Raw genomic sequence first — 22,429 nt, forward strand, 5'->3', positions numbered from 1 at the left:
GAACAGAATCAACCTTTTGGGATCAGCCAGCAATGCAGCATCATTGTTGTTCAGCTTCAGAGGTTTGCAGGAATGAACTGATGACCAGAAACAGCTGCAAAGTCCAAGAAAATACCAGCTGGAGTTCAGCTGCATTTGAAGAAGTCAAAGAAAAGTAAGGATGGCAAAGGGCGACGTTTTCTTCCAAAGAGCTGCAAACATGGTCGACGCCTCATTAGAAGAATCATCTGGACATTTGTGAGGAACTCTAACCAAGAAAGCAACGTCACACAGATCCAACAGACAGTTTCCATGACTGCAAGTGTTGAGTGGAAAAATGCTACATTGCATTATTGCATCCTCTCACCACAGGAGGCGCTGTTGGCACCACTGATTGCTGATCAGCTGTTCTCTGATGATCTGATTGATACTGTGAATAACGGGACTCACTGAACTCTGTGACACAGTGAAGATTACAGAGTTTAACTTCAACATCTGACTGACGTCACACAGACAGAAGGATCAACCAGTGAGGCACAGAACACAGTTACTGGAGATACTGGATCAGCTCCATGTGAACCTCTGATGGAGAAGCTGCTGAGCCAGAGAAACATCAGGACATGACAGCAGCTGCACTTATCTAACAACATGTAGCAGAGCTGATCTATGTTAGAGGATCTATCACAGCAGCTGAAGCCAAAGTCCAACACTGGATACCAGCTGAGCCTGTGCTGAGTGTAGTGTTACAGGAAAAGGGCAGAAACACTGGTAGCTCCCAGTGATGCTGACTGGGGCACAGAGCTGAATGATGCAGCATCAGGACACTGTTTCAGTCTGACTGACAGAGAAACCTGTAGCTGTATCTACATGTGAGGCAGAGGCCACACAAGCAGCTTTCTATGTTTCACAGTGACTGAGATCTTCAGTGGGGTGGACATGCTCCTGTACAGACCTCTGAGGAGAACCAAGGTGCAGTCAAAGAGTCCAGTCTGTCCTCACAGATGTGAACATGTGCTTTCATCAGGTCTGCTGTCAGCTAGCAGGCTCACATCAGAATCACTGTTCCTGAAAAACACAGTCTGTGTGACATCATCAGTCAGCTGATGGTCCCAGATCTGAATGGTTTCTGTCTCTACTGAGGAAGTCAGAGAATATCACTGAGGTGTGGATCAGGTCTGAGTGAGCTGTGGAGGGACAGCTTTAAACAGTCCACAGGTCTCACGTCCTGCTCAGTCTGGTAGCAGATACCTCGTATTGTTCCAGATGTGCTGACATCAGCAGCAGCACAGCTGTGTGATACCATGAATCTCAGTTATTGATCCAACACACAGTAAATACAAAGATCAGGATTTCTGAGAGTAATCATTATGAGTCTGAACACATGATCACTGAATGTTAGTCTCCACAATAATAAGCTAACACAAGCAAACACAGCTTTCAGCTCTTATTTTGAAACTGGCTTATTTAGAGAGCTGTGATGTGAGCGTGCCTGGCTCTGAGGCACTTGGGTCAGCCTCTGTTGTTTAGAAGTGTTACAGACTGTGAATGACACAGACCTGTCAGTTTCCATGTTTGTCTGTAACACAGCTCAGGGCTCCATGCTGAACGCATCCATCCAGTGTTATTGATCCAGGACTGATACCAGCATTGGGATCAATACTACAACACACAATCACATGTGTCCACGTGATGCAGTTTGAAGAGCAATCAGATGTCTCTGTATGAGGAGGCGGGGTCACAGGAGGTTCACAGAAACTCTGCAGCAGCATCATCAGCTCACATGGAAACTTTGATGATTCACTTCTGTGGTGTTTTTACAGAAACACGTCACAAAATTAGCTCCACCTGTTTTGTGAGCTTTGAGTTTCTTGTCTTCATCCTGGATTCTTGTGTTGCTGTTTTTACACACAGCAGATATTTCCTGGTTGCTTCCTTGATGACCACATGAAGCTTTCTGAAGCTTGGATTGAAAACGCTTCATTACTCAAAGCTTTCCAACACAGGCCTCTGTGCTGCCATCTGGTGGACAAACATGTGAAGTGCAGCGTGAAGCTACAAATGAAACTGCTTCAGCTACGTTTATATATAACATACTATAACCTATATAATGTGGAGATCAGGGAAATTATTTTGTTGCTACTGTTAATAATCATCATCATTACCATTGCATTAATAATATAATCTACAGCATTGATATTGCATTCAGATGTTTAAACATTTTGGTACCCAATTAGCCTTTACTACAGGTGCAGTTATAACCACTTTAAACTGTTGAGTTGAATCTATGATCTTAAATGCTTTTGAATGCTTGTTATAATCTTAAGTGTGTATGGGCTGATTCTGTTGATTCTGAGGACACTCTGTGCAAAGTCTTGACAGGAAACTGCAGGTTTGCAGAGCGTGCTTTTGCAAAAGTGAAACTAAAAGCAGAGTGTAAGTGCAGCTTATTCTGAGGAGCTGTTTGGATGATGCTATTTGAATAACCAGGTTGTTCATTATTATCTTTTATACTTTTATATTCTTTTATTAAGCTTCTAGTAGAGGTTCTTGATTAAAACATTTATTCAATATACTACATATATAGTTTTAGTAAACTGCTGACACATTTGAGAGTGGCCTCTGTTTGACTGCGAGCGTTAGTAGGTGAGAGGTGACACAGAGTGCCAAGTGAGGTCGTGACACACACACACACATAGTAGATACATTCAGTTATAGGTGAGAGGTTAATCATGTTTGCTTGCAACTGTGGGCGTGCAGAAGTGGTATCTTACTGCAGAGCATGGTCTGTGGTTTTGGAGAAGCGGCAGTCAAAAGGTTGACAGGAAACATCTGCCATGAAGATAGAGATAATGTTCTTTTCAAACTGTGTTAAAAGTCATTGTGGTTTTGATTTGACGTATGTATGCATGTATCTGTGTGACGTTGAAGGGGCGTCATTAAATCCAAACCCCGATGGTATAAAATATCTGTTTATGCTTTGATTAGTCGGAGATCAGCGCTGTCTGCGTACGGCGCTGGTCCCCACGCGTGTGTTCATTAAAATCAATTGTTTGACCAAGCTCTTCTGGACCTGGTTGTTTGTACTCTCCTTCCTCAATATTTGAACCTTAACAATAACTATATGTATAGTGTATTATGTAGGTGTTAGAGCTGGGGGTAGAACTGCTGATGGCCTGGTTGTTATTTATGTTCCCCATGGTTCACCAGCTCTCACACAACATCAGCACCAATGATCCTTATAAACCTCTGAATCAGGTCCTGAAGCAGTGACGTCCTGAGTGAAGACCTCACTGATCACATGACTCTGGTCACCTGGACTCAGTGTTTCTGAAGCAGTGTGCTGGGTTTTTAAAAATACGTGGCTGCTGCCTGATGTTGGGCCCACAGAGGAAGACGACTCACTCGCTCTTCTTCACTTCCTCCTTAAACATGTGGAAGGAGAGCAAAGTGCTGCCAGACTCTTATTTCTGACAGGAACAGAAGAAACCACAGCAAACTGTTCCAGTTCTTCATCTTCATCACAATCTGTTTATTTCTGATGGTGTCTTCAGTCTGAGGTTTGAAGTTTCCATGTCTGTGTGATGTGTGGTGTGAAGGCTGCTGGTTAAACTGGGTGCTCATAGAGAGATGCTCCATGAGTCCCAGTACAGACTACAAACATGGTGGAAACTTAGCTTTGATATCCACACACTCTGCACGTCTGTGAGTAACTGTGATGAAGATGTGCAGAGATCTGTGTCCAAACAGGAGAAAGACTGTAAAGACTCTGTGCTTCTAACAGCCTCTGTTAACATATGTGAGGCTGTTTGTTGTTGTTGCCATGGAGCTTTGCACTGTTTGGGTCAGCAGGTCATGTGATCAGGTTTGTTCTGCTGGACGATGGTTCAGTGTCAGGTTTGTTTGCATTCATCAATAAATATCTAAATAAATCAAAGACTCCATGTTTGTTCTTTCATCATGTGACCTCTGCTCATCCATCTCTGTGAGTATCAGGATACATTTGGTTCATAATACACAGAAAAATCAGAGTTATTACCTGTAATAAATGTGAAAGATTCCTGCAGTGATAACCAGGCAGGACTGAAACACATCCAAGCTGTCACCACGGTAACAGCACCGCCCATCCACAGGTGAGGGGAGGAGCAAAAAGAGGGACTTTGACCATTTTATACTAAAAACACTCAACTAATGTTTCTAATATGAAACAAATAAGCCCACATTAATGTGAGCGTTTATTAAATAATAATAATGATGATTTCCTCCTGATCTCATTTCCACAGCAGAGAAAACTGTGGTGTATATTGAGGTGGAGGGTGTGGTCTGTGGCTCAGGTGTAGAGTGAGGGTGGGGTGCACCACAGCAGCATGCTGGGACTGCTGAGGGTGGAGGAGGGAGTGATGATGACATCAGAGCTGCAGCACAGAGACCAGTGAACACACAGTCTGTTCATCTTTGCATAGATACAATATACAGCACAATATTGAATGACAGACACGCTGTGGGAGCTTCCACAGATACACTGACGTCAGCATCCAGAGTCCTCCTGCTGCTCCCCCCTCAGAGCCCCGTGATCAGCACCAACACATTCAGTTAGATGACAGAGTCCAGCTGCAGCTAGAATCAGCTCCCCTCTGTGAACAACAGCACAGCGTCAGTGTTTCACACTCAGTGAAAGGAGGAAACAGCAGAAGAACACCATGTGTGCTACGTTTCCCAGGACACACTACAAACTGCACAAATACAGAGCAGCACGTGGAAGGACCTGGAGCTGCATTTACAGAGCTGCAGACAGCGTGATGTCCTGTATGGACAGGTGGAAGGAACCAAGTCCTCAGCTGGAACACTCGTGTTTGTCCACAGACAGGAAACACAGCAGGAAACTTCCTCACAGAAGTGCAGCTCATGGATAACACACTTCCTGTCAGTCAGAATGAGGCTGCAGCCAAACACAGAAAGGTGTTTTTGTCCAGATGAGCCCAGAGAAGAAACACGAGTGTTCACAGACATCAGAAGCTCAGAGAGGTGAAACATGAGGTTGGAGTCCTCGTCAGCATCCAGAAGAGCTGCTGTGAAACCCTGAGTACTCATGACAGACTCTGATGGCACAAACACATCATGATTCAAACAGAAAGACAAACATGGAGCTCCTGATCCTCCTGCATGAGAACAAGCTGACATGAGCGCTGTGTCTGAGAGTGTCTCCCTGTCACAGTGACAATAACACAGCTGCTGCTCACAGTCATTAAACTGACCTGAGGTCAGCTGTGCTCCTTACATATGAACCATGTGACCTCACATCAGTGCTGTGGATGACTGTAGTCATAGAAGAGTAGAGCTGTAGCAGGTGGTGTGAGGAGGAGGTGGTGTATTCTAGTTAACGCAGTACTGAAACACTCCAGCAGAGGGCGCTGTTAAGTCCTTATTGTAACACAGTTACTGTGTGCAGTTAGACTTCATACATAATCTGCACTTATTTCCATCAGACATGCTGTCAGTAAATGATTGGTTTCTATTGATTCTACTTCCTGTTGACTCGTTTGATGACAGTGAAACAATCACAGCTGATTGTGTGATGATGTAAACTGTCACTGTTACATTCAGTGTGTGTGACATAATGTTAGTGCAGGCTGATAACAGCCTGGTTCTGTTAGAAACACATGAACGTGTCCATAGATCAGTGTGTGTTTAACATGAGAGCTTCAGCCCTGCTGATGTGTTAAATAAAGACATGCAGGAAAACTGATGAGACTCTGAAATAACTCTTTATATTTATAATGTAACTCTGCATCAAAAGAACAACAAAGGATCCCAGACAGGTTTCTGTGAACAAAGACCATTCTGATGTTTCTGTGTTTCTAACACTTTGACATTATTAGTAAACAGACTGCAGTGAGCAGCATTTATAAAGAGCTTCTATATAAAGATATGACAGCTGTTTGACAAGTTTATCACTCTGTGTTTGGACCTGATCAGTCCAGCTGTTTACTTGAAACATGTTCATTTACCTGTTCTGTTATATTCATGTTCTTGTCTCTGTTGAAAACACATTTTAATGTCCCTCAGATTTTTCTCCCAGATGAATAAATATAAAAATGACACAAACTGACTGCAGCTACTTTTTGTCCTTTCTGTCAAAAACCTTCATGTGACTCATGAGAGACACGTTTCAGCTGTTTGTGACAGATCAGAGGCCAACAAGTCATTTATAACACTTTCCATCATTGTTTAAAGTTCTCAGTGTTTCTGTGTTGCTGCGTATAGGATCTCCCAGCATCATCACTGTGCTGTCCAATCATTGTGTGCGAGGTTACCCTTATAGTGCGATGTGTGTTTGCACAAAGAGAAGCATGTGTGTCAAATATAAATAAGCACAGAACAGAAACAGCTGCTCGTTTCTTCTGTTTAGAGTCAAGTTAGTGTTTTGTGTCTTTGTTTGAGGCCTGATGTCGAGCAGAGGTGTGTGTAACTGCACTGCTCTGTTATATGTGTGAAGTGTGTGCTTCTCTTCAGCATCATCTTTGTCACTGCTGATTCCTTTGTGTCATCATGTGTTGAGAAGAGAGAACAGTTATAACGGAGGAGCAAAAGGAAGCCCTGAAATCTGCATCAACAAGGAAGTGTTGGCTCACCAGTGATCCCAGCAGAGCCACTGGTTTGGCTCCAGTTGTTCTAGATTCAATGATGTTGTTGCTACAGATACATGTCAGCATCTTTATTGAATTTAATATGAAGCAGAAATGGTGTCATTAGGAGAAGAAGAGGAGAACAAGTCCGGCGAGGAGGCAGCAGCTCTTAAAGATGAAACAGCAGCTCAGCCCTGAGCTCAGAGAGCTGCACATGAAAAAGCTCCTCAAGCAGATCCTGTCAGAGGTTTGTCATCAACAGGAGGAACTGTTCACATCATAGGATGAAGATGCTGTCAGCTGGATGAAGAAGGTTATTTAATGCAAACGTTCACACTGAAGTCAAATTGTTGTCGTGTTGAACAGATTCATGTACTGATCGTCTCCAGAATGTTAGAAGAGCTTCAATGAATCATTAGAAACAACTTACAGCTGCACAGCTGTGTCAAACACATCTGTGTGTCATTGTGGGATTGTTGTGTTTCTACATGTGACACACGTCTAAAACATGCACACAATCTGAACACAAACAGGGACTCATGTGTTCCCACAGCCAGATGCTGAGAGCCATTTCCTTGTAGTCCTGTGTCTACATACATGAACCATTAGATGTTATTGGAATGATTGTCAGCTCTGATAGTTTCATGTGTGTTTAGCTGGACGCTGTTTGATCCTCGACATGTTTAAAGGTGTCCAGTCCTGAGACACTGGGGCTGGAAACAGCTGTGATGTCATTGGACTGTCACACAGACAGAAGTGCATGAAGCGAGCAGCCGAGGAGCCGCTGATGTTTTGGATTCAACAGCATTTGAAAGGTCGACACAGACACATTTGCACACAGAAAGCTGAATCTGTCATATGCCACAGTGAACTCACTGTTCAGTGTTTTTCAGGAAGCTTCTTAACTGCCTCTGCTGCCAAACAAGCAGCTGATGTCCTTGAGAAGAAGCTGAAGAAGTCTTCAACAACAAATACAGGATACCAAAATACCAAAAAGTTCTACTTTGGTTTCATCTGACCACATGACATTCTCCCAATCCTCTGCTGTATCATCCATGTGCTCTCTGGCAAACTTCAGACGGGCCTGGACATGCACTGGCTTCAGCAGCGGAACACGTCTGGCACTGCGGGATTTGATTCCCTGCCGTTGTAGTGTGTTACTGATGGTGACCTTTGTTACTTTGGTCCCAGCTCTCTGCAGGTCATTCACCAGGTCCCCCCGTGTGGTTCTGGGATCTTTGCTCACCGTTCTCATGATCATTTTGACCCCACGGGATGAGATCTTGCGTGGAGCCCCAGATCGAGGGAGATTATCAGTGGTCTTGTATGTCTTCCATTTTCTGATGATTGCTCCCACAGTTGATTTTTTCACACCAAGCTGCTTGCCTATTGTAGATTCACTCTTCCCAGTCTGGTGCAGGTCTACAATACTTTTCCTGGTGTCCTTCGAAAGCTCTTTGGTCTTGGCCATGGCGGAGTTTGGAGTCTGACTGTTTGAGGCTGTGGACAGGTGTCTTTTATACAGATGATGAGTTCAAACAGGTGCCATTCATACAGGTAACGAGTGGGGGACAGAAAAGCTTCTTACAGAAGACGTTACAGGTCTGTGAGAGCCAGAGATTTTCCATGTTTGAGGTGACCAAATACTTATTTTCCACCCTGATTTACGGATAAATTCTTTACAAATCCTACCATGTGAATTCATGGATTTTTTTTTCACATTCTGTCTCTCACAGTTGAAGTGTACCTCTGGTGCAAATTACTGACCTCTGTCATCATTTTAAGTGGGGGAACTTGCACAATCGGTGGCTGACTAAATACTTTTTTGCCCCACTGTGTGTGTACATATATATATAACACCCAGCACGCCCCTGCGGGCGGTTTATCCTTCAAGCCCGGGTCCTCTACCAGAGGCCTGGGAGCTTGAGGGTCCTGCGCAGTATCTTAGCTGTTCCCAGGACTGCGCTCTTCTGGACAGAGATCTCTGATGTTTTTCCCGGGATCTGCTGGAGCCACTCGCCTAGCTTGGGAGTCACCGCACCTAGTGCTCCGATTACCACGGGGACCACCGTTACCTTCACCCTCCACATCCTCTCGAGCTCTTCTCTGAGCCCTTGGTATTTCTCCAGCTTCTCGTGTTCCTTCTTCCTGATATTGCTGTCATTGGGAACCGCTACATCGATCACTACGGCCGTCTTCTTCTGTTTGTCTACCACCACTATGTCCGGTTGGTTAGCCACCACCATTTTGTCCGTCTGTATCTGGAAGTCCCACAGGATCTTAGCTCGGTCATTCTCCACCACCCTTGGGGGCATCTCCCATTTTGACCTCGGGACTTCTAGGTTATACTCGGCACAGATGTTCCTGTATACTATGCCGGCCACTTGGTTATGGCGTTCCATGTATGCCTTGCCTGCTAGCATCTTGCACCCTGCTGTTATGTGCTGGATAGTCTCTGGGGCATCTTTACACAGCCTGCACCTGGGGTCTTGCCTGGTGTGATAGACCCCAGCCTCTGTACTCAGAGCTTGTTCTTGTGCTGCCATGATTAGTGCCTCTGTGCTGTCTTTCAGTCCAGCTTTGTCCAGCCACTGGTAGGATTTCTGGATATCAGCCACCTCCTCTATCTGCCGGTGGTACATACCGTGCAGGGGCCTGTCCTTCCATGATGGTTCCTCGTCTCCCTCCTCTTTCTTGGGTTTCTGCTGCCTGAGGTATTCACTGAGCACTCGGTCAGTTGGGGCCATCTTCCCAATGTATTCTTGGATGTTCCTTGTCTCATCCTGGACTGTGGTGCTGACACTCACCAGTCCCCGGCCCCCTTCCTTCCGCTTAGCGTACAGCCTCAGGGTGCTGGACTTGGGGTGAAACCCTCCATGCATGGTCAGGAGCTTTCTTGTCTTTATGTCAGTGGCTTCTATCTCCTCCTTTGGCCAGCTTATTACCCCAGCAGGGTACCTGATCACGGGCAGGGCGTATGTGTTGATGGCCCGGATCTTGTTCTTACCATTCAGCTGACTCCTCAGGACTTGCCTGACCCTCTGCAGGTACTTGGTGGTTGCAGCCTTTCTAGCGGCCTCTTCATGGTTCCCATTTGCCTGCGGGATCCCCAGGTACTTGTAACTGTCCTCTATGTCTGCAATGTTGCCTTCTGGTAGTTCAATCCCCTCAGTTCTGACTACCTTCCCTCTCTTTGTTACCATCCGACTACACTTCTCCAGTCCGAACGACATTCCAATGTCATTGCTGTATAGCCTGGTAGTGTGGATCAGTGAATCGATGTCTCGTTCACTCTTGGCATACAGCTTGATGTCATCCATGTACAGGAGGTGGCTGACAACTGCTCCGTTCCGTAGTCGGTATCCGTAGCCAGTCTTGTTAATGATCTCACTGAGGGGGTTCAGGCCTATGCAGAACAGCAGTGGGGACAGAGCATCTCCTTGGTAGATCCCGCACTTGATGGTAACTTGTGCTATGGGCTTGGAGTTGGCCTCTAGTGTTGTACGCCACATCCCCATTGAGTTCCTGATGAAGGCTCTTAGGGTCCCATTGATCTTGTACAATTCTAGGCATTCCAGTATCCAGCTGTGGGGCATTGAGTCATAGGCCTTCTTGTAATCAATCCAGGCAGTGCACAGGTTGGTCAGTCTGGTCTTGCAGTCTCGGCTGATTGTTCTGTCTACCAGTAGCTGGTGTTTTGCACCTCTGGTATTCTTGCCAATTCCTTTCTGTGTCCCGCTCATGTATTGACCCATGTGCCTGTTCATCTTAGCCGATATGATGCCTGACAGGAGCTTCCATGTAGTACTGAGGCAGGTTATTGGTCGGTAGTTGGAGGGGACCGGTCCCTTCTTGGGGTCCTTGGGGATCAGGACCGTCCGGCCTTCAGTTAGCCATTCTGGGTGTCTTTCGTTAACTAGCAGCTGGTTCATTTGTGCTGCCAGACGCTCGTGGAGTGCAGTCAGCTTCTTCAGCCAGTAGGCGTGAACCATGTCGGGCCCTGGTGCTGTCCAACTCTTCATACTGGAGACCCTTTCTTGGATATCTGCCACTGTGATGGTTACTGGACCCTGTTCAGGGAGGTCGCTGTGGTCTGCCCTCAGATCCTCTAGCCACTGAGCATTGCCGTTATGGGTTGCATCCTTCTCCCATATGCTCTTCCAGTATTGCTCCGTCTCCAGCCTTGGTGGTGCTGTTCTCTTATTGTTCCCTTGCCACTGAGAGTACACCTTTGCTGGTTCTGTGGAGAACAGCTGGTTTATTCTCCTGCCTTCTATCTCTCTGGTGTACCTCCTCAAGCGGCTGGCCAAGGCTGTGAGTCTTTGCTTGGCAGTTTCCAAGGCCTCAGGTATGGACAACTTGCTGTATTTCTTAGGCACCTTATTTGTCGCACCTTTCTGTAACTCCGTTAGTTGGCTAACCTCCCTCCGTGCTACTTTGATCTTGCCCTCTAGCCTCCTTCTCCATGGAGGGTACTGCCCCTTGTGGCTGTTCAACTTGTAGCCAAGCATCTCACTGATCACTGCTGCCGTATTGTAGATCAGCTTGTTAGTGTCGGTAATCGTGGTTGTAGGTATTGCCCGTAGTGCTGCATTAACATCATCTAGCAGACCTTCTGAGGGTACTTCACGTAATCTTGGTAACCGGCTACGGGGGATCCAGGTTTCAAGCTTGGCCATGATCCTATTTTTCAGGTCAGTTCCTCTCGCACTCAACGATCCTTCTCCTATCGCACTTGGGGCTATGTACCCAATCTCGGGTGGGGGTGATGATATCTCCCCCCTGACCTGGCGTCCTGACTCCTCCTTGCCGTAGCATTTGTGTTGTACCTCGTCAATCTCTAGCTGTGAGAGCAGTCCCTTCTTTCGAATGTTGGAACACTGAGCTACTAGTTGTTTCGCCGTCATTGTGGATGTTGGGTATCGAAGAATCCATAGGTCCGCCCAGAAAACCCCTTCCAGGCTGTCCAACTACTACACTATTTGTAGATCAATCCATAGGTCCCTCATCCTATTCATGTAGCCCCTTCCGCCGGGGTTACTTGCGTAGTAGCATTCCAACACACACATATATATATATATATATATATATATATATATATATATATATATATATATATATATATATATATATATATATATATATATATATATATATATATATATATATATATATATATATATATATATATATATATATATATATATTTTTTTTTTTTTTACATACATAGTTTTTTGTTGCCTTATGGTTCCAAGCGCTGTCACCAATCTTTGCATTTTGTTATTATCTCATGACACTTGTTTAATCAGCTAGCATCTCTCCTGTGGACTTTTTAATGTCTACAGTCTCAGACCAACACAGCCCTGCCCTTCCCATATTAGATTCTTGATGAATGTGTGTTGTTGTTATTCAGCCTGGTTCAATGTGCCCCTTTTTAACTTTGAGCACCCGCCCCTTTAAACCTCTCTGCACAGCCCTGCACTGAACTCACTATCTTCTCCCTCTAACAGCCTCCACATGTTCTCACTGTAATTTCCCCTCATGAATGAATTTATGCTGCACTAATGTGAATGTTTGCAGGGAAATCAAACGCATTTCACACGCAGTACTCGAGCTGACTTACCTTTGTTTGAATGACGACTTGTACGCGCTGACTCCACAGATAAGGTACGAAAATATATCAGGCTACGTCTTCAGGGTTTCTACTCCACGGCCGTATTTCATACGGGTCCACATTTCCACTGCACGCTATTTTCTGCAAGTACTGCCGCTTCGCCTCTGGACGCAATCGGTCTCTATACAGTCCATTCTCTTTTGAGCTGCTTTTAAGCATCTTGTAATCGTCGTTCCAACACAGTGTGTTTGTTTTGATTCGTAGACCTCGAAAATGGTGCCGCGCTCCCACAATGCATTGCGGCGTGACGTCAACTCCAAAGCCCTATAGAACATGTTCTTTTTCATTGTCAAAATTATCAGGAATAAAGAAGAAAACTGATTCAAAACCTGTGGAACCTGCCAAAAAACAAGTTTTACTGCAAAGGATTTCTAGATGTGAAGGTTTTGTGGCTTTTTTCAGTTTCTAAAACAAACTCATTTGTACAGAAGGATATGAGGATGTATATGTCCGGTGGTGGGTTTTTTTCTTCTTGATTTAATGTATTCATTTATCTCTTCACTTAATCTTTCTTTATGTTTTTTTTTTTTTTGATTTGGCATGAGCGATTTCCGGTCCTCACTCCAAGCCAGTTGGTGGCGGTAATGCACCACATGTTCTATCACAGCTGCGTCCGAGAGGACAGGAAACGTCTGTATGCGTCTGCAAACCAGGTAACTACACTCAGCTGAGCCTCTCTGCTAGTCGTTATTAGTTGGAGGGTTTTGCGTCACTTTCTCTCGGCTTGATAAAGGGCTGTATAGAAATCTCTGGTACGTAACACGTAACGTCATTTTTAGGGAGCGTCGCAGAGAAGTGAGGCTGTTTCTTTGTTTTTGTCGAGTTTTGATTGAAGACATGTTTCCAGTCCGTTTTTTACTCGTTTGTTTTTTCATTAATAACTTTACATTATCACAGAGAACAAGAAGGCGCTTTGTTTGTCACATTCACCTTATGTCTGTGAAGGTTCTCAGTCATCCAGGTCATCGTAGTCAAAGGAGCTTGCAAAGAAAAGCGTCTGGACTTCTTTAAGTTACTTGAAGACGTTTCACCTCTCATCCGAGAAGCTTCTTCAGTTCTAAGGTCAAATGGTGGAGAGTCCCAGATATAAACCTAGTGGGAGTGACCCCCCACAGAGGGACAAAAGGACCCCCTGATGATCCTCTAATCACCTGAGCCAAGGTGTGAAACTGGGTGTGGGCCCCAATCAGCCAGTTTCGGGTGAGTTCATTGTGAAACCTGGCCCGACCTTATCATGCGAATTCCTGAGGTCAGATGGCCCAGGATGTGAGTGGGCGTTAAGGCGTCTGGGAAGGGATCTCAAAACTGGATTATAGATGGCAGAGAGTTGGTGTCGTAAACCCCACCTCTGTTCAAAGATGGTCGCTCACAGTGGACATAGATGCTTCTTTCACTCCTCTTTCAAACCATCTGTCCTCTCTGTCCAAAATGTGAACATTAGCATCCTCAAAGAGTGTCCTTTATCCTTAAGATGCAGATGGACTGCTGAGTCTTGTCCTGTGGAGGTGGCTCTTCTATGTTGTGCCATGCGCTTGTGAAGTGGCAGCCACTTGGCAGCCACAGTGATAAATGGCTGAGATGGCTGCAGCTGTACGTGTGAGGTACCTACATGTTTCAAGATGAATTTGCAGAGATGTCATGTTTGGTGCTTACAGACATCACACTGCATTTTGTGATTTCGTAGCTATTGTTGTGATATTTTGGAGCTTCCCATGATCACCGTGACAGTCATTCATTTTAACATAACCTTTCTATTCCTTTCAGGGATCCTCATTTTTTTGGTGAGGAAGATCAGCAGCTGTGTCGACAGGCAACAGGTAACGGCATGCTTTTCTGTTAGTACTGTAGACCTTGGTCTGGTGCTCTTTTTTAGTTTAACACAGTATTTTCATTTGCCGAAGTGTAAAAAGCTTGTTCCAGGAGAAACAAACTTTAGTGAGTTCTGCAAAATGATTCCCACCATTGCACACTCTGTCAGCCTCCAGTGTGCCCTTTTTTTGTCCTTTAACTGAAGAAAGTCGGTAGTCAGAACATATGAGATAAGTGAGATCCTCATTTTGCCTGCTTATTTCAAGATACAACATTTTCACAAACTGCTGTAGGATAACCTTGCTATTTGTCTTTTCCAACACTTCTACATTCATCCATATTTCCTTGTCTGCTTCTTTCCAGGTGAAAAGTACCTGAAATGGGTGAAAGATTTTGTTTCCAAAAACAAAAGCATGTGCGTTCACCTGAAGAAGCCAAGTGGTGCTGACCTGTGGATAGAAGAGCTTGAGAACACCAAATACAACGGGGATGATGATGAAGTTAACGCCTGGGGAAAATTCTACCTTCCCGAGATTGTAAAAATGCAGGTTATTGGTGTGGTAAAGGGCACCTCATGTCCATGTGACGAGCTTGTGCTGATGACGCGTGAGGACAAAAAGCTGTACGGCTATGACGGAGAGGAGCTGCATCTGGTGGCTTCCAGTTTCCTGGAACTATGTGACAAAACGATAGAGTATCCAGCATCCAAGCGCTACTACAATGGAGAGGCCTTCAAAGATATGGTGAGAAGTTAGACTGCTAAGAATAAGACTGGGGATGCCTAGTGTTAGAGATCAATCACCTGAGCTTTTCTTTGTATTGTTGTGTGTTCTGTTTAGACTGAGGAGGACTGGAAAAAAGTTAAGATGAGTGATGTGGGGAGGAAACTGCAGGAAGAACATAAAAAGCTGGTAAATGAAACCCAGTCAGCGTTCGTCAGCCTAATATCATAGGTGGGTATTGGAGCTGAGTATCATCACTGATTTCTAGAACCTGTTCAATTCCAATTCACAAGGTCCCAATTAGATTCCATTTAATTCTTACTCAGAGAGTCAGAAACATTATAATTCTGATCATTTATCAGTACTGACACTTGTGAAACTTCATCAGAGGTGTGAGCATCACAGCAGATGCTTTTGTGTCAAAGTAACTGAGGATAAAACACAAAACCATGAAGCAGATTTTCCTGGCCTAGCTTTTTACAGTAGATAACCTTAAAAATATTATTCTGCAGTAGAACAAAAGCAGACGAGAACCACGACTCAACAAATGTACATTGGCTGATGCTGCTGAAGTGATTCAGAGGTTTTAATAAGAGGTTTTAATAGAGACACAGCAGAGCATTTTGCAGTTTCACTTAATTTGAAAAAAATAAATAAAATTTGGTATTGAACAGCAGAAATGAGGCTGTCTTGTCGGAAGTCATTAAAAAAAAAAAAACGGCTGTAAACAACGGTAGACTGCTTCATAACAAGCAAGCGAATAATGCCAAAAACAGAGATTTGAGATGGGAAACGGTGTTCTTAAAGTACACTGAGAGAGGCAGAGAGCTGTGCTGTGTTGTTTTTCTGTGTGTGTTTTAATGGTGGTGGAAGCAAACCAGCAAAAGTAAGAGGGAATTCATGACAATGTTTATGTCAAGCGAAATGTGTCTTCTTTTGCTGCTGGTTTGGTTAGAGAGAGACAAAACGTGCAGCTTCAGGATCTGAGCAGCTTTCAGCACCAACGGCATCACAGCTCAGACTTGGATTCAGGATTAAGCCCTTTATGTTTGACTGTAGTGATTGTAGCTCTGTCCTTGTTATTAATCGCTTTAGTCAAACACAGCTATTGTTTGCTGGGATGTGTATATCCTTGACAGTTTGTATCTCAGAGTTATCAAAGACACTGTGGATAATCATCAAGAGATTGTTGTTCTCTTAATAATGACCTATTTGATTGTTTGTTTCTTCTTCTTCTTACAGATTCTGGTATTTGGCCAAAAGAGAGCTTCACAATTCTTGGCTTCACCTGTGGTAGAAAAATGACTAAAGTTATGCAACACTCTCTAAAATTAAAGCTATGCAACGCTTTAACATGAATGGCGAAGGAGTGCATCTCTTTCACTGTCTCTTCCTGTCCTCTTCTCAGTCTTTGTTGTGGCACCTCTGCTATGTGTTATAGAAAGCACTTGGAATCATGTTCAATACAAAAACACCAAACTCGTGGGATTGCCCTAGCAAGCAGTTGGTAAAAAACTAATTAAAACTGATATATATCAGCTTCACTTTCTAGCTGCAAAAGCACGTTTCTGCAAAAGCATGCAGTTTCCTGTCAGCACTTTTTGGCACAGAGTGTACTCAGAGTTAGGCCTTTCTTATATAAAGCAATATAATCAGCATATAAACATTTAAGATGATAAATTTAAAGCTCAACAGTAACTGCTATAAATATTATAACTACACATGTAGTGCTTTTGCTTAAGTAAATTATAGTTGGGATCATAATAAGAAAACATGTGTTTTTATTTTCTGTGTACCCTGGGTACAGACCAGTATAAAAATGGGATTCTTCCCAATAAATGCTGTCTAATAATGCTTCATATTGCATTAAACACTAGATATGTAAGCAAACAAACAAAAACCCATAGAAGCCAGTTTTAATTATTAAATGTGACAATTACATGGAGATGGAAAGTAAACATGCTTATACACGTCTCTGTGATTACAGAAAATCCACACAGATGCTGTCAGAGCAGAGAATCTTTGATTTATCAGAATGATGAATGCAAATGATTTCATGAAATCTCACTCTTGTTCTGGGTTGTAAAATTCACCTGTCCAGTTAAACCGAATCCTTTGCAACACGGTTCTAAGAACCCTACCAACCTCATCCTCAGCTCTCTGCCTGTTATCCTTTTCAGCTGAGTATTCATCCACATGTGTTTCAACTTCTCTCTCATTTTCAAGCAAATTGCTCAGGCTCTCAGCTTCAGCACAGTTACCATATGGCCACTCTCTGAGGTCTTCTGTGTTCAAGCCAAACAAATTCTTACATGATCTGCAAGGCTTCATTCTGGCACCATCACGGAGACAAAAAGCCTCACACCTGATATTTCCAGGTACTTCAATTGTTCCATCAAAGTAATCTTTCTGGACTGTGTTTGGATAATAGGTCATCACCGCACCAGATACATATTTATGCCATTTGCTAAGACAGGAGGCAGCAAGCATAATTTTCCCAGCGTTAGGACCTTTGGTGGACATGGAGACTCCGCAGTACCTTTCTGATTTGTTGGTTTGGGATTTTTGAGAAATGCAGATGGTGGACGAGACGAAAGCTGTTTTTTTATTATTCTCTTCTAAGTCCAAGTCTGTGAGGAGATCTTGCAGACTCTGCTTTATTTGCTCTTCATTCTCTGAGTTATTTTGCAGGACGATCTGAAAACAGTTACAGATCTGGTCAAAGTGTTGCACCTGATTATATAGTTGTTTTTCATAGAAAGTTGATCAACATGTTTGTTTCGCTGCTTGACTTATTTAACTATGCAGGACCATTGGATGCTTTTGATTTAGACATTTTAAGATAGGGGGTGAAACAAGTCACAAAAATCTATTTAATTTTAAATCAATAAGCAAAAATCCATCTTTGTTCTCACTAATTTATAATTAAATTTGCTAATTGACCTTTTTTTTTTCTATTTTGCTATGCCGGGCTGTCAAAACACGCTGAATTTAGAGTCTTTGAGCTGACTTAACAGATCCAGCAGCTACACAGTGACAGCATCATATACGCCTTGAAGACTGTAAGCATCTCCAATAATGAGTCTGTTAGACATTATTTAGAACTAACAAATTCTGAAGCAAGTCTCCAGCTCTCCTGCAGTCTCTGTGTTTGGTGGAGAAGTATAGCTAGAAGCATATGTTGAAGTATAAGGTACAGTATGGATTTTCTTTGGATTTCTCAGTAAAAAAGCACTTTGCATTATACTTTCCTAAAAACTGGAAGTTTGTCAGATTGACTGACAATGTGAGAAGAGTTATCTTACCATGTCGAGCACACAGGAGAAGGGACTTCGCCTGGGAAGCTGAGTCGAATACAACTTAAAAGGCCTGGGATATCTTCTCATTAAAGAACCCAAAACAAAAGGATTAGGGAAGATTTCTTCTGGAGAAAAGGGGATGTTGTTGATTTTGCCCAGAAACAACATGCTGTGAAGGATCTGTTGAGTGAAAACATATTTGCTTATTGTTAGTAGTGATAAACAGGACTGTCTTAAAAGTGTCAAAGGTAACACACCTCATCCACCAAGTGTTGACTTCCCGGAGTCATGTAAGAGCCCCGAACCATCCTCTTGGTAATCTTGTAGGCATTAGTTTTGAACCTCCTTTGAGAAATTGTTGGCTTCTAAAATGATAATGATCGAGCAGTTAGGGATTTAAAAACACAGGAGATCTGATAACTTTGGCTACAGCAGAGTCTGCAGACATACCTATTTTGCTCTTGGTCGGCCTATTTTAAACATGAGAGAAAACATAGTTAGTGAAATGTTGATAACATACAATGACTATCATTGGTGGCTGAAAAGATGCCAGGTAACAAGTGAAAAGCTGCTACTTACCATCGCCACAGTCTAAGAATGAAACAGGAAACACTGAGCGAGTTGCCTCCATCTTAAAGCTGTTGATCATGTGATTTAAAGGAAAGCCACACCCAGCTCTTTCCTGGAATTTTACTCGACTGTAGAAAACTGCTCCATTTGCCCCGCCCACCCATGATCTTTAATATCTACCAAAAACAACCTTTTGGTTGTCAGTAACCAGTCGATCGTTTGCGCGATTAAAAAATGACTTTGTGCGGCGGCGTTCCCACCGCGAGCAGAACTCCGGCTCAAAAACCGCTGTTTTTGAACACTTTTATTTACTTAAGCATTTTAATGGGCTTACTTTGAAACAAAGTGCGATTGAATGATTATTGTTATGTGTTGCCTTGAATTCGGCTATGCTGTCTGTTAGACAGCTGTTTTCCTTTATTGTTGTTTTTGTATTGTTTGTAGCGAACGCTACTGGAATGTATAGATTAAGCTACGTAGCCAAGATAATTAATAATTTAACTGTTGTACATTGGTTGATGATGATTTGCATTGTTACATAGGCTTGCAGAAAAATATATTTGTTTACCGGTAAACTGAATCGAACTTGATGTGCTAATGGACGTTTTTCTGACCTACAGGTCAGGTTTTGTTCCCTCCCTTTGAATTAATCTTCTTCATATTGAAGTGGCGAGCCGGTAGGACCATTCTTTGTTTCCCCTCTTTCCCCCACTTAGCCGTCTTTGGATTACGGACATATTTCCCCATTTGTATGAAGCTGGACTCTAAGGAGGAATACCTTAAAAGTGAACTTTAAAAAGAAGAGGACCAAAAAGGACTTTTGCACAGAAAGATCACAGCATTGATTTATTATTTAATTGTGGGCATTTATGTTGTGTGTTGTGTTAATTATTTTGTTTCATTTCCCCTTTCCTCCATTTATTCAATATATTTTTGGTACAAGATATTGCAGTCTTTGGTCTCATCATTCACACCATCTAGGCTCCATAAAGAACTATTTCTTCTGCGCGTCAGTCAGTAAACTCATCCATTGAAATAAACTAGTCCTTAAATAACTTTGAGTTACACAGTGGCAAATGTAATAGAGAAAGACACAGGGCCACCTGAAATCTGTCGTCCTATCTGATTCAAAACCAACATGTAGGAGAATCTGGAATCTTTGATTTTGAGTTAAAAATAAAATATGGGTAAAATGCAGAAATGTTTTTACTAACATGTACTAACAGAGACTTGGAGGAGAGAGACCTAATGTTTAATAATCCACATTTCACTGTTTTACTCTTTGGTTCAGATGTGGATACTGTATTGTTCTTTCTTTGTGACTGTTTATGTTTAAGTTGTTTGTTGCTGGTTTTTAGTTTGTTTTTTGTCTGTTTGGAAGCTGACACAGTCTCTATGGAGATGGGTTTTTGGGGGGTAGCAGGAGGAGAGAAGCTGCAGAGAGGCGTGTAAGACTGCAACTCTGCTTCCTGGTCCCAACTCTGGATAGTCATATTTTGGGGGGTTTAATAAACTACTACTGCATGATGTAAAGCTGAAGTATTACACAGCTTTATGAACCTCCTGTTATCCTGGTAGACGAGTACAGCAATAAATCTTTTACTTGAACATCTTCTGGCTCCAATAAGCTTTGAAATGTGACCATGAAGTTAGAGACACACTGACTGAAACCCACAGCTGTGACTGGATCACATCCACACACAGTGTAGCTGCTGTCTCTGTGTGAGGTCTGTGTATATATGTACATATTTATGCTTATATTCATATTCTCTTATTCCCCTTTATTTGATATCCTAATTCTGTGCTGTGTAAAAATTTGTCGGTGTTCTGCTGCTACAAACTGGATTTCCTGGAGGATAAACATGAGGGATTCATAAAGTTCTATCTCTCTGTTAAAATCCCCCAAAATAAATGAAATGTGAATTTCAGGCAGACGTGTTTTTAAAAGAGTCTCTTTAATGGAAAAATGTGTTTTTAAAACCAGCCAATAGGAGCGTCTGTGGATATCAGCTGAGGCTGAACGCAGGAACACCATCACATATAAATACACAGAATTAAATCACTAGATAAAAGACGTCATTAAATAAGGATCGAATCAACATGTCAGAGGTCAAAGGTCAGTCAGAAGAGGTGTGGTTAAACACTGGCAGTGCAGCGACCTAATGCAGTTTGGTTACCGCCACGGGAAAAGCCCCGCCCCCTCTGAGCCTCCGCTGTGTCCTCAGCACATCCAGGAGCAGCAGGTCAGAGGGGGCGGGGCCATGTCAGGACTTATTTTAAGTAAAATTTAAAGTGGAGCGACGGCAGGAGTCACACAGCAGTAACCAGCTCTGTCTGCCAGGGTCAAAGGTCAAACAAGTCCTGCAGCTGACCCACACACAGACTTACACTGATCCACAGAGAGTGATGAATCCACACATCACTCGGCTGGAGGAAGCTGGGTTTTGTTAGATTATAATATTATTTTATGCCATGTTATACCCCTAATTAAAGATTGTGAATTATTATGTAGTTTTAGTTTGCATTATTCTCCTGAATTAGAAGAAGCTGATAACTATTGCATTAGTTAAACTGATGTGCATTATATTAAACTGCTGACTTATTGTGAATGAATGATATTGTTTTATGATGCATTATACTGCTGAGTTATAAGAAATACTGTTTGCAGAAAGTCATCGCCTTATTTGTCTGATTAGAAGAGAACATGCTGGAGTTTTCTGCCCCATCTCAGCAGGAGCAGATAAACAGGGAGCCAAGGTCGTAGCTTAGGCGCTGTGTGAGAGAAAGCATGTGAATGTTTAGGCTTTTATGATAAGGTGGAGGCACCAGAGGCTATAAGAGTTTGAGCAATGCTCCACCATTTTGAGATCAGAGGCTGTCTGCATCAGTGTCCATCTCCCACGTGTGTGATCATTAAAATCATCGTTTGACTCAACCCAACCGGACCAGTGTTGTTATTGTGGTTTTTCTCTTGTCTCCATCCCCAATATTTTGAACTCGTAACATTTTCCACACCGTCCAATCAGAAACTAGTGTTGACGCTGAGACCCGTCTCTGTAACAGGAAGTCCATGAACAGGCAGACCCTCTGCAGCAGGCTGACCTGTGACCTCTGAGACAGAGGGAGGAGTTTGTGTCAGCAGGGGGCGCTGCAGCATCGCCTGAGAGCTTTAAGAACAACAGCAATAAACAGGAAGTGAAAGTCACACTTCTGTTGGTGTGCGTTATCAGCAGACCCCACCCTCTGCAGGAAGCTGAGATAAGAAGCAGCCAATCACAGAGCAGAGAGCATGTGACTTCCTGTTCCTGCTGTTACTGTGACAACAGCTCCTGGGACAGAGAGCAGCTTTCTAAAGAGGAAAGATGCTGCTGTCACCCCCGGGTGTCATGTGACCCGCCTGATGTACCGATTTAAGACTGTAAGAACAATAATAACAACATGTTTTAGTCAGGTGATCCATGCAGAGCAGATCCATGTGACCAAACACAGCTGGATCACATGTTTCCTCTCCTGGAAACAGAAAGCCTTCATGTATAAAGGCTCATGTACCCACTGAGCCCTGCTCTCAGATCTGTGAGGCTTTAACAAACAACAGTTTAAAGTCATGTTTAGCATCTTCTGTCAGTGTGGAAGGTCACACACTTTCCTGAGTGTTGAACCCTGAACTACTAGCTGTTCATGTCAGCCTGGACATAAATACAGACCTGCCTGCTGTCATAGACCCCAGCACTCACATGTTACTTATAAGTGACT

General features: G+C 43.3%; 2 protein-coding genes across 3 annotated transcripts in view; one reads left to right on the forward strand and one right to left on the reverse strand.

Moving 5' to 3' along the window:
- LOC146640611 (stonustoxin subunit alpha-like) overlaps positions 1-411 on the forward strand; it is a 129,029-nt gene extending 128,618 nt beyond the window's left edge. The window contains exon 4 of one of the 2 annotated variants that reach the window (XM_085400029.1): positions 1-411. This exon is cut by the window's left edge and continues 1,038 nt beyond it. The gene's annotated coding sequence lies outside the window, so the exon portion shown is untranslated. The other variant, XM_085400030.1, reaches the window with a different exon arrangement.
- Positions 412-16,386: 15,975 nt separating this feature from the next.
- On the reverse strand, positions 16,387-18,453 carry LOC146640615 (uncharacterized). The gene is made up of 3 exons (XM_085400010.1): positions 18,364-18,453; positions 18,113-18,286; positions 16,387-17,504 (listed from the first exon to the last, which is right to left on the reverse strand). Exons 1-3 carry the CDS (start codon positions 18,412-18,414, stop codon positions 16,872-16,874), a joined length of 858 nt encoding a protein of 285 aa, XP_085256136.1. The 5' UTR covers positions 18,415-18,453; the 3' UTR covers positions 16,387-16,871.
- Positions 18,454-22,429: the final 3,976 nt, after the last annotated feature.

The sequence above is a fragment of the Rhamphochromis longiceps genome, unplaced genomic scaffold (assembly GCF_057381845.1).
Source record: "Rhamphochromis longiceps isolate RC_006_pf unplaced genomic scaffold, R_longiceps_female_GT1.1 unmapped_scaffold_4, whole genome shotgun sequence".
NCBI lineage: Eukaryota > Metazoa > Chordata > Actinopteri > Cichliformes > Cichlidae > Rhamphochromis > Rhamphochromis longiceps.

Bases quoted from the DNA above. Each gene is read 5' to 3' on its own strand.
- LOC146640615 (XM_085400010.1), bottom strand. From the start codon at position 18,414: ATGGTTCGGGGCTCTTACATGACTCCGGGAAGTCAACACTTGGTGGAT. The intron at 18,287-18,363 runs GTGTGTTACCTT...TTCACTCAACAG, and splicing joins GTCAACACTTGGTGGATGAG to ATCCTTCACAGCATGTTGTT. The intron at 17,505-18,112 runs GTAAGATAACTC...AACTGTTTTCAG, and splicing joins TCTCCTGTGTGCTCGACATG to ATCGTCCTGCAAAATAACTC.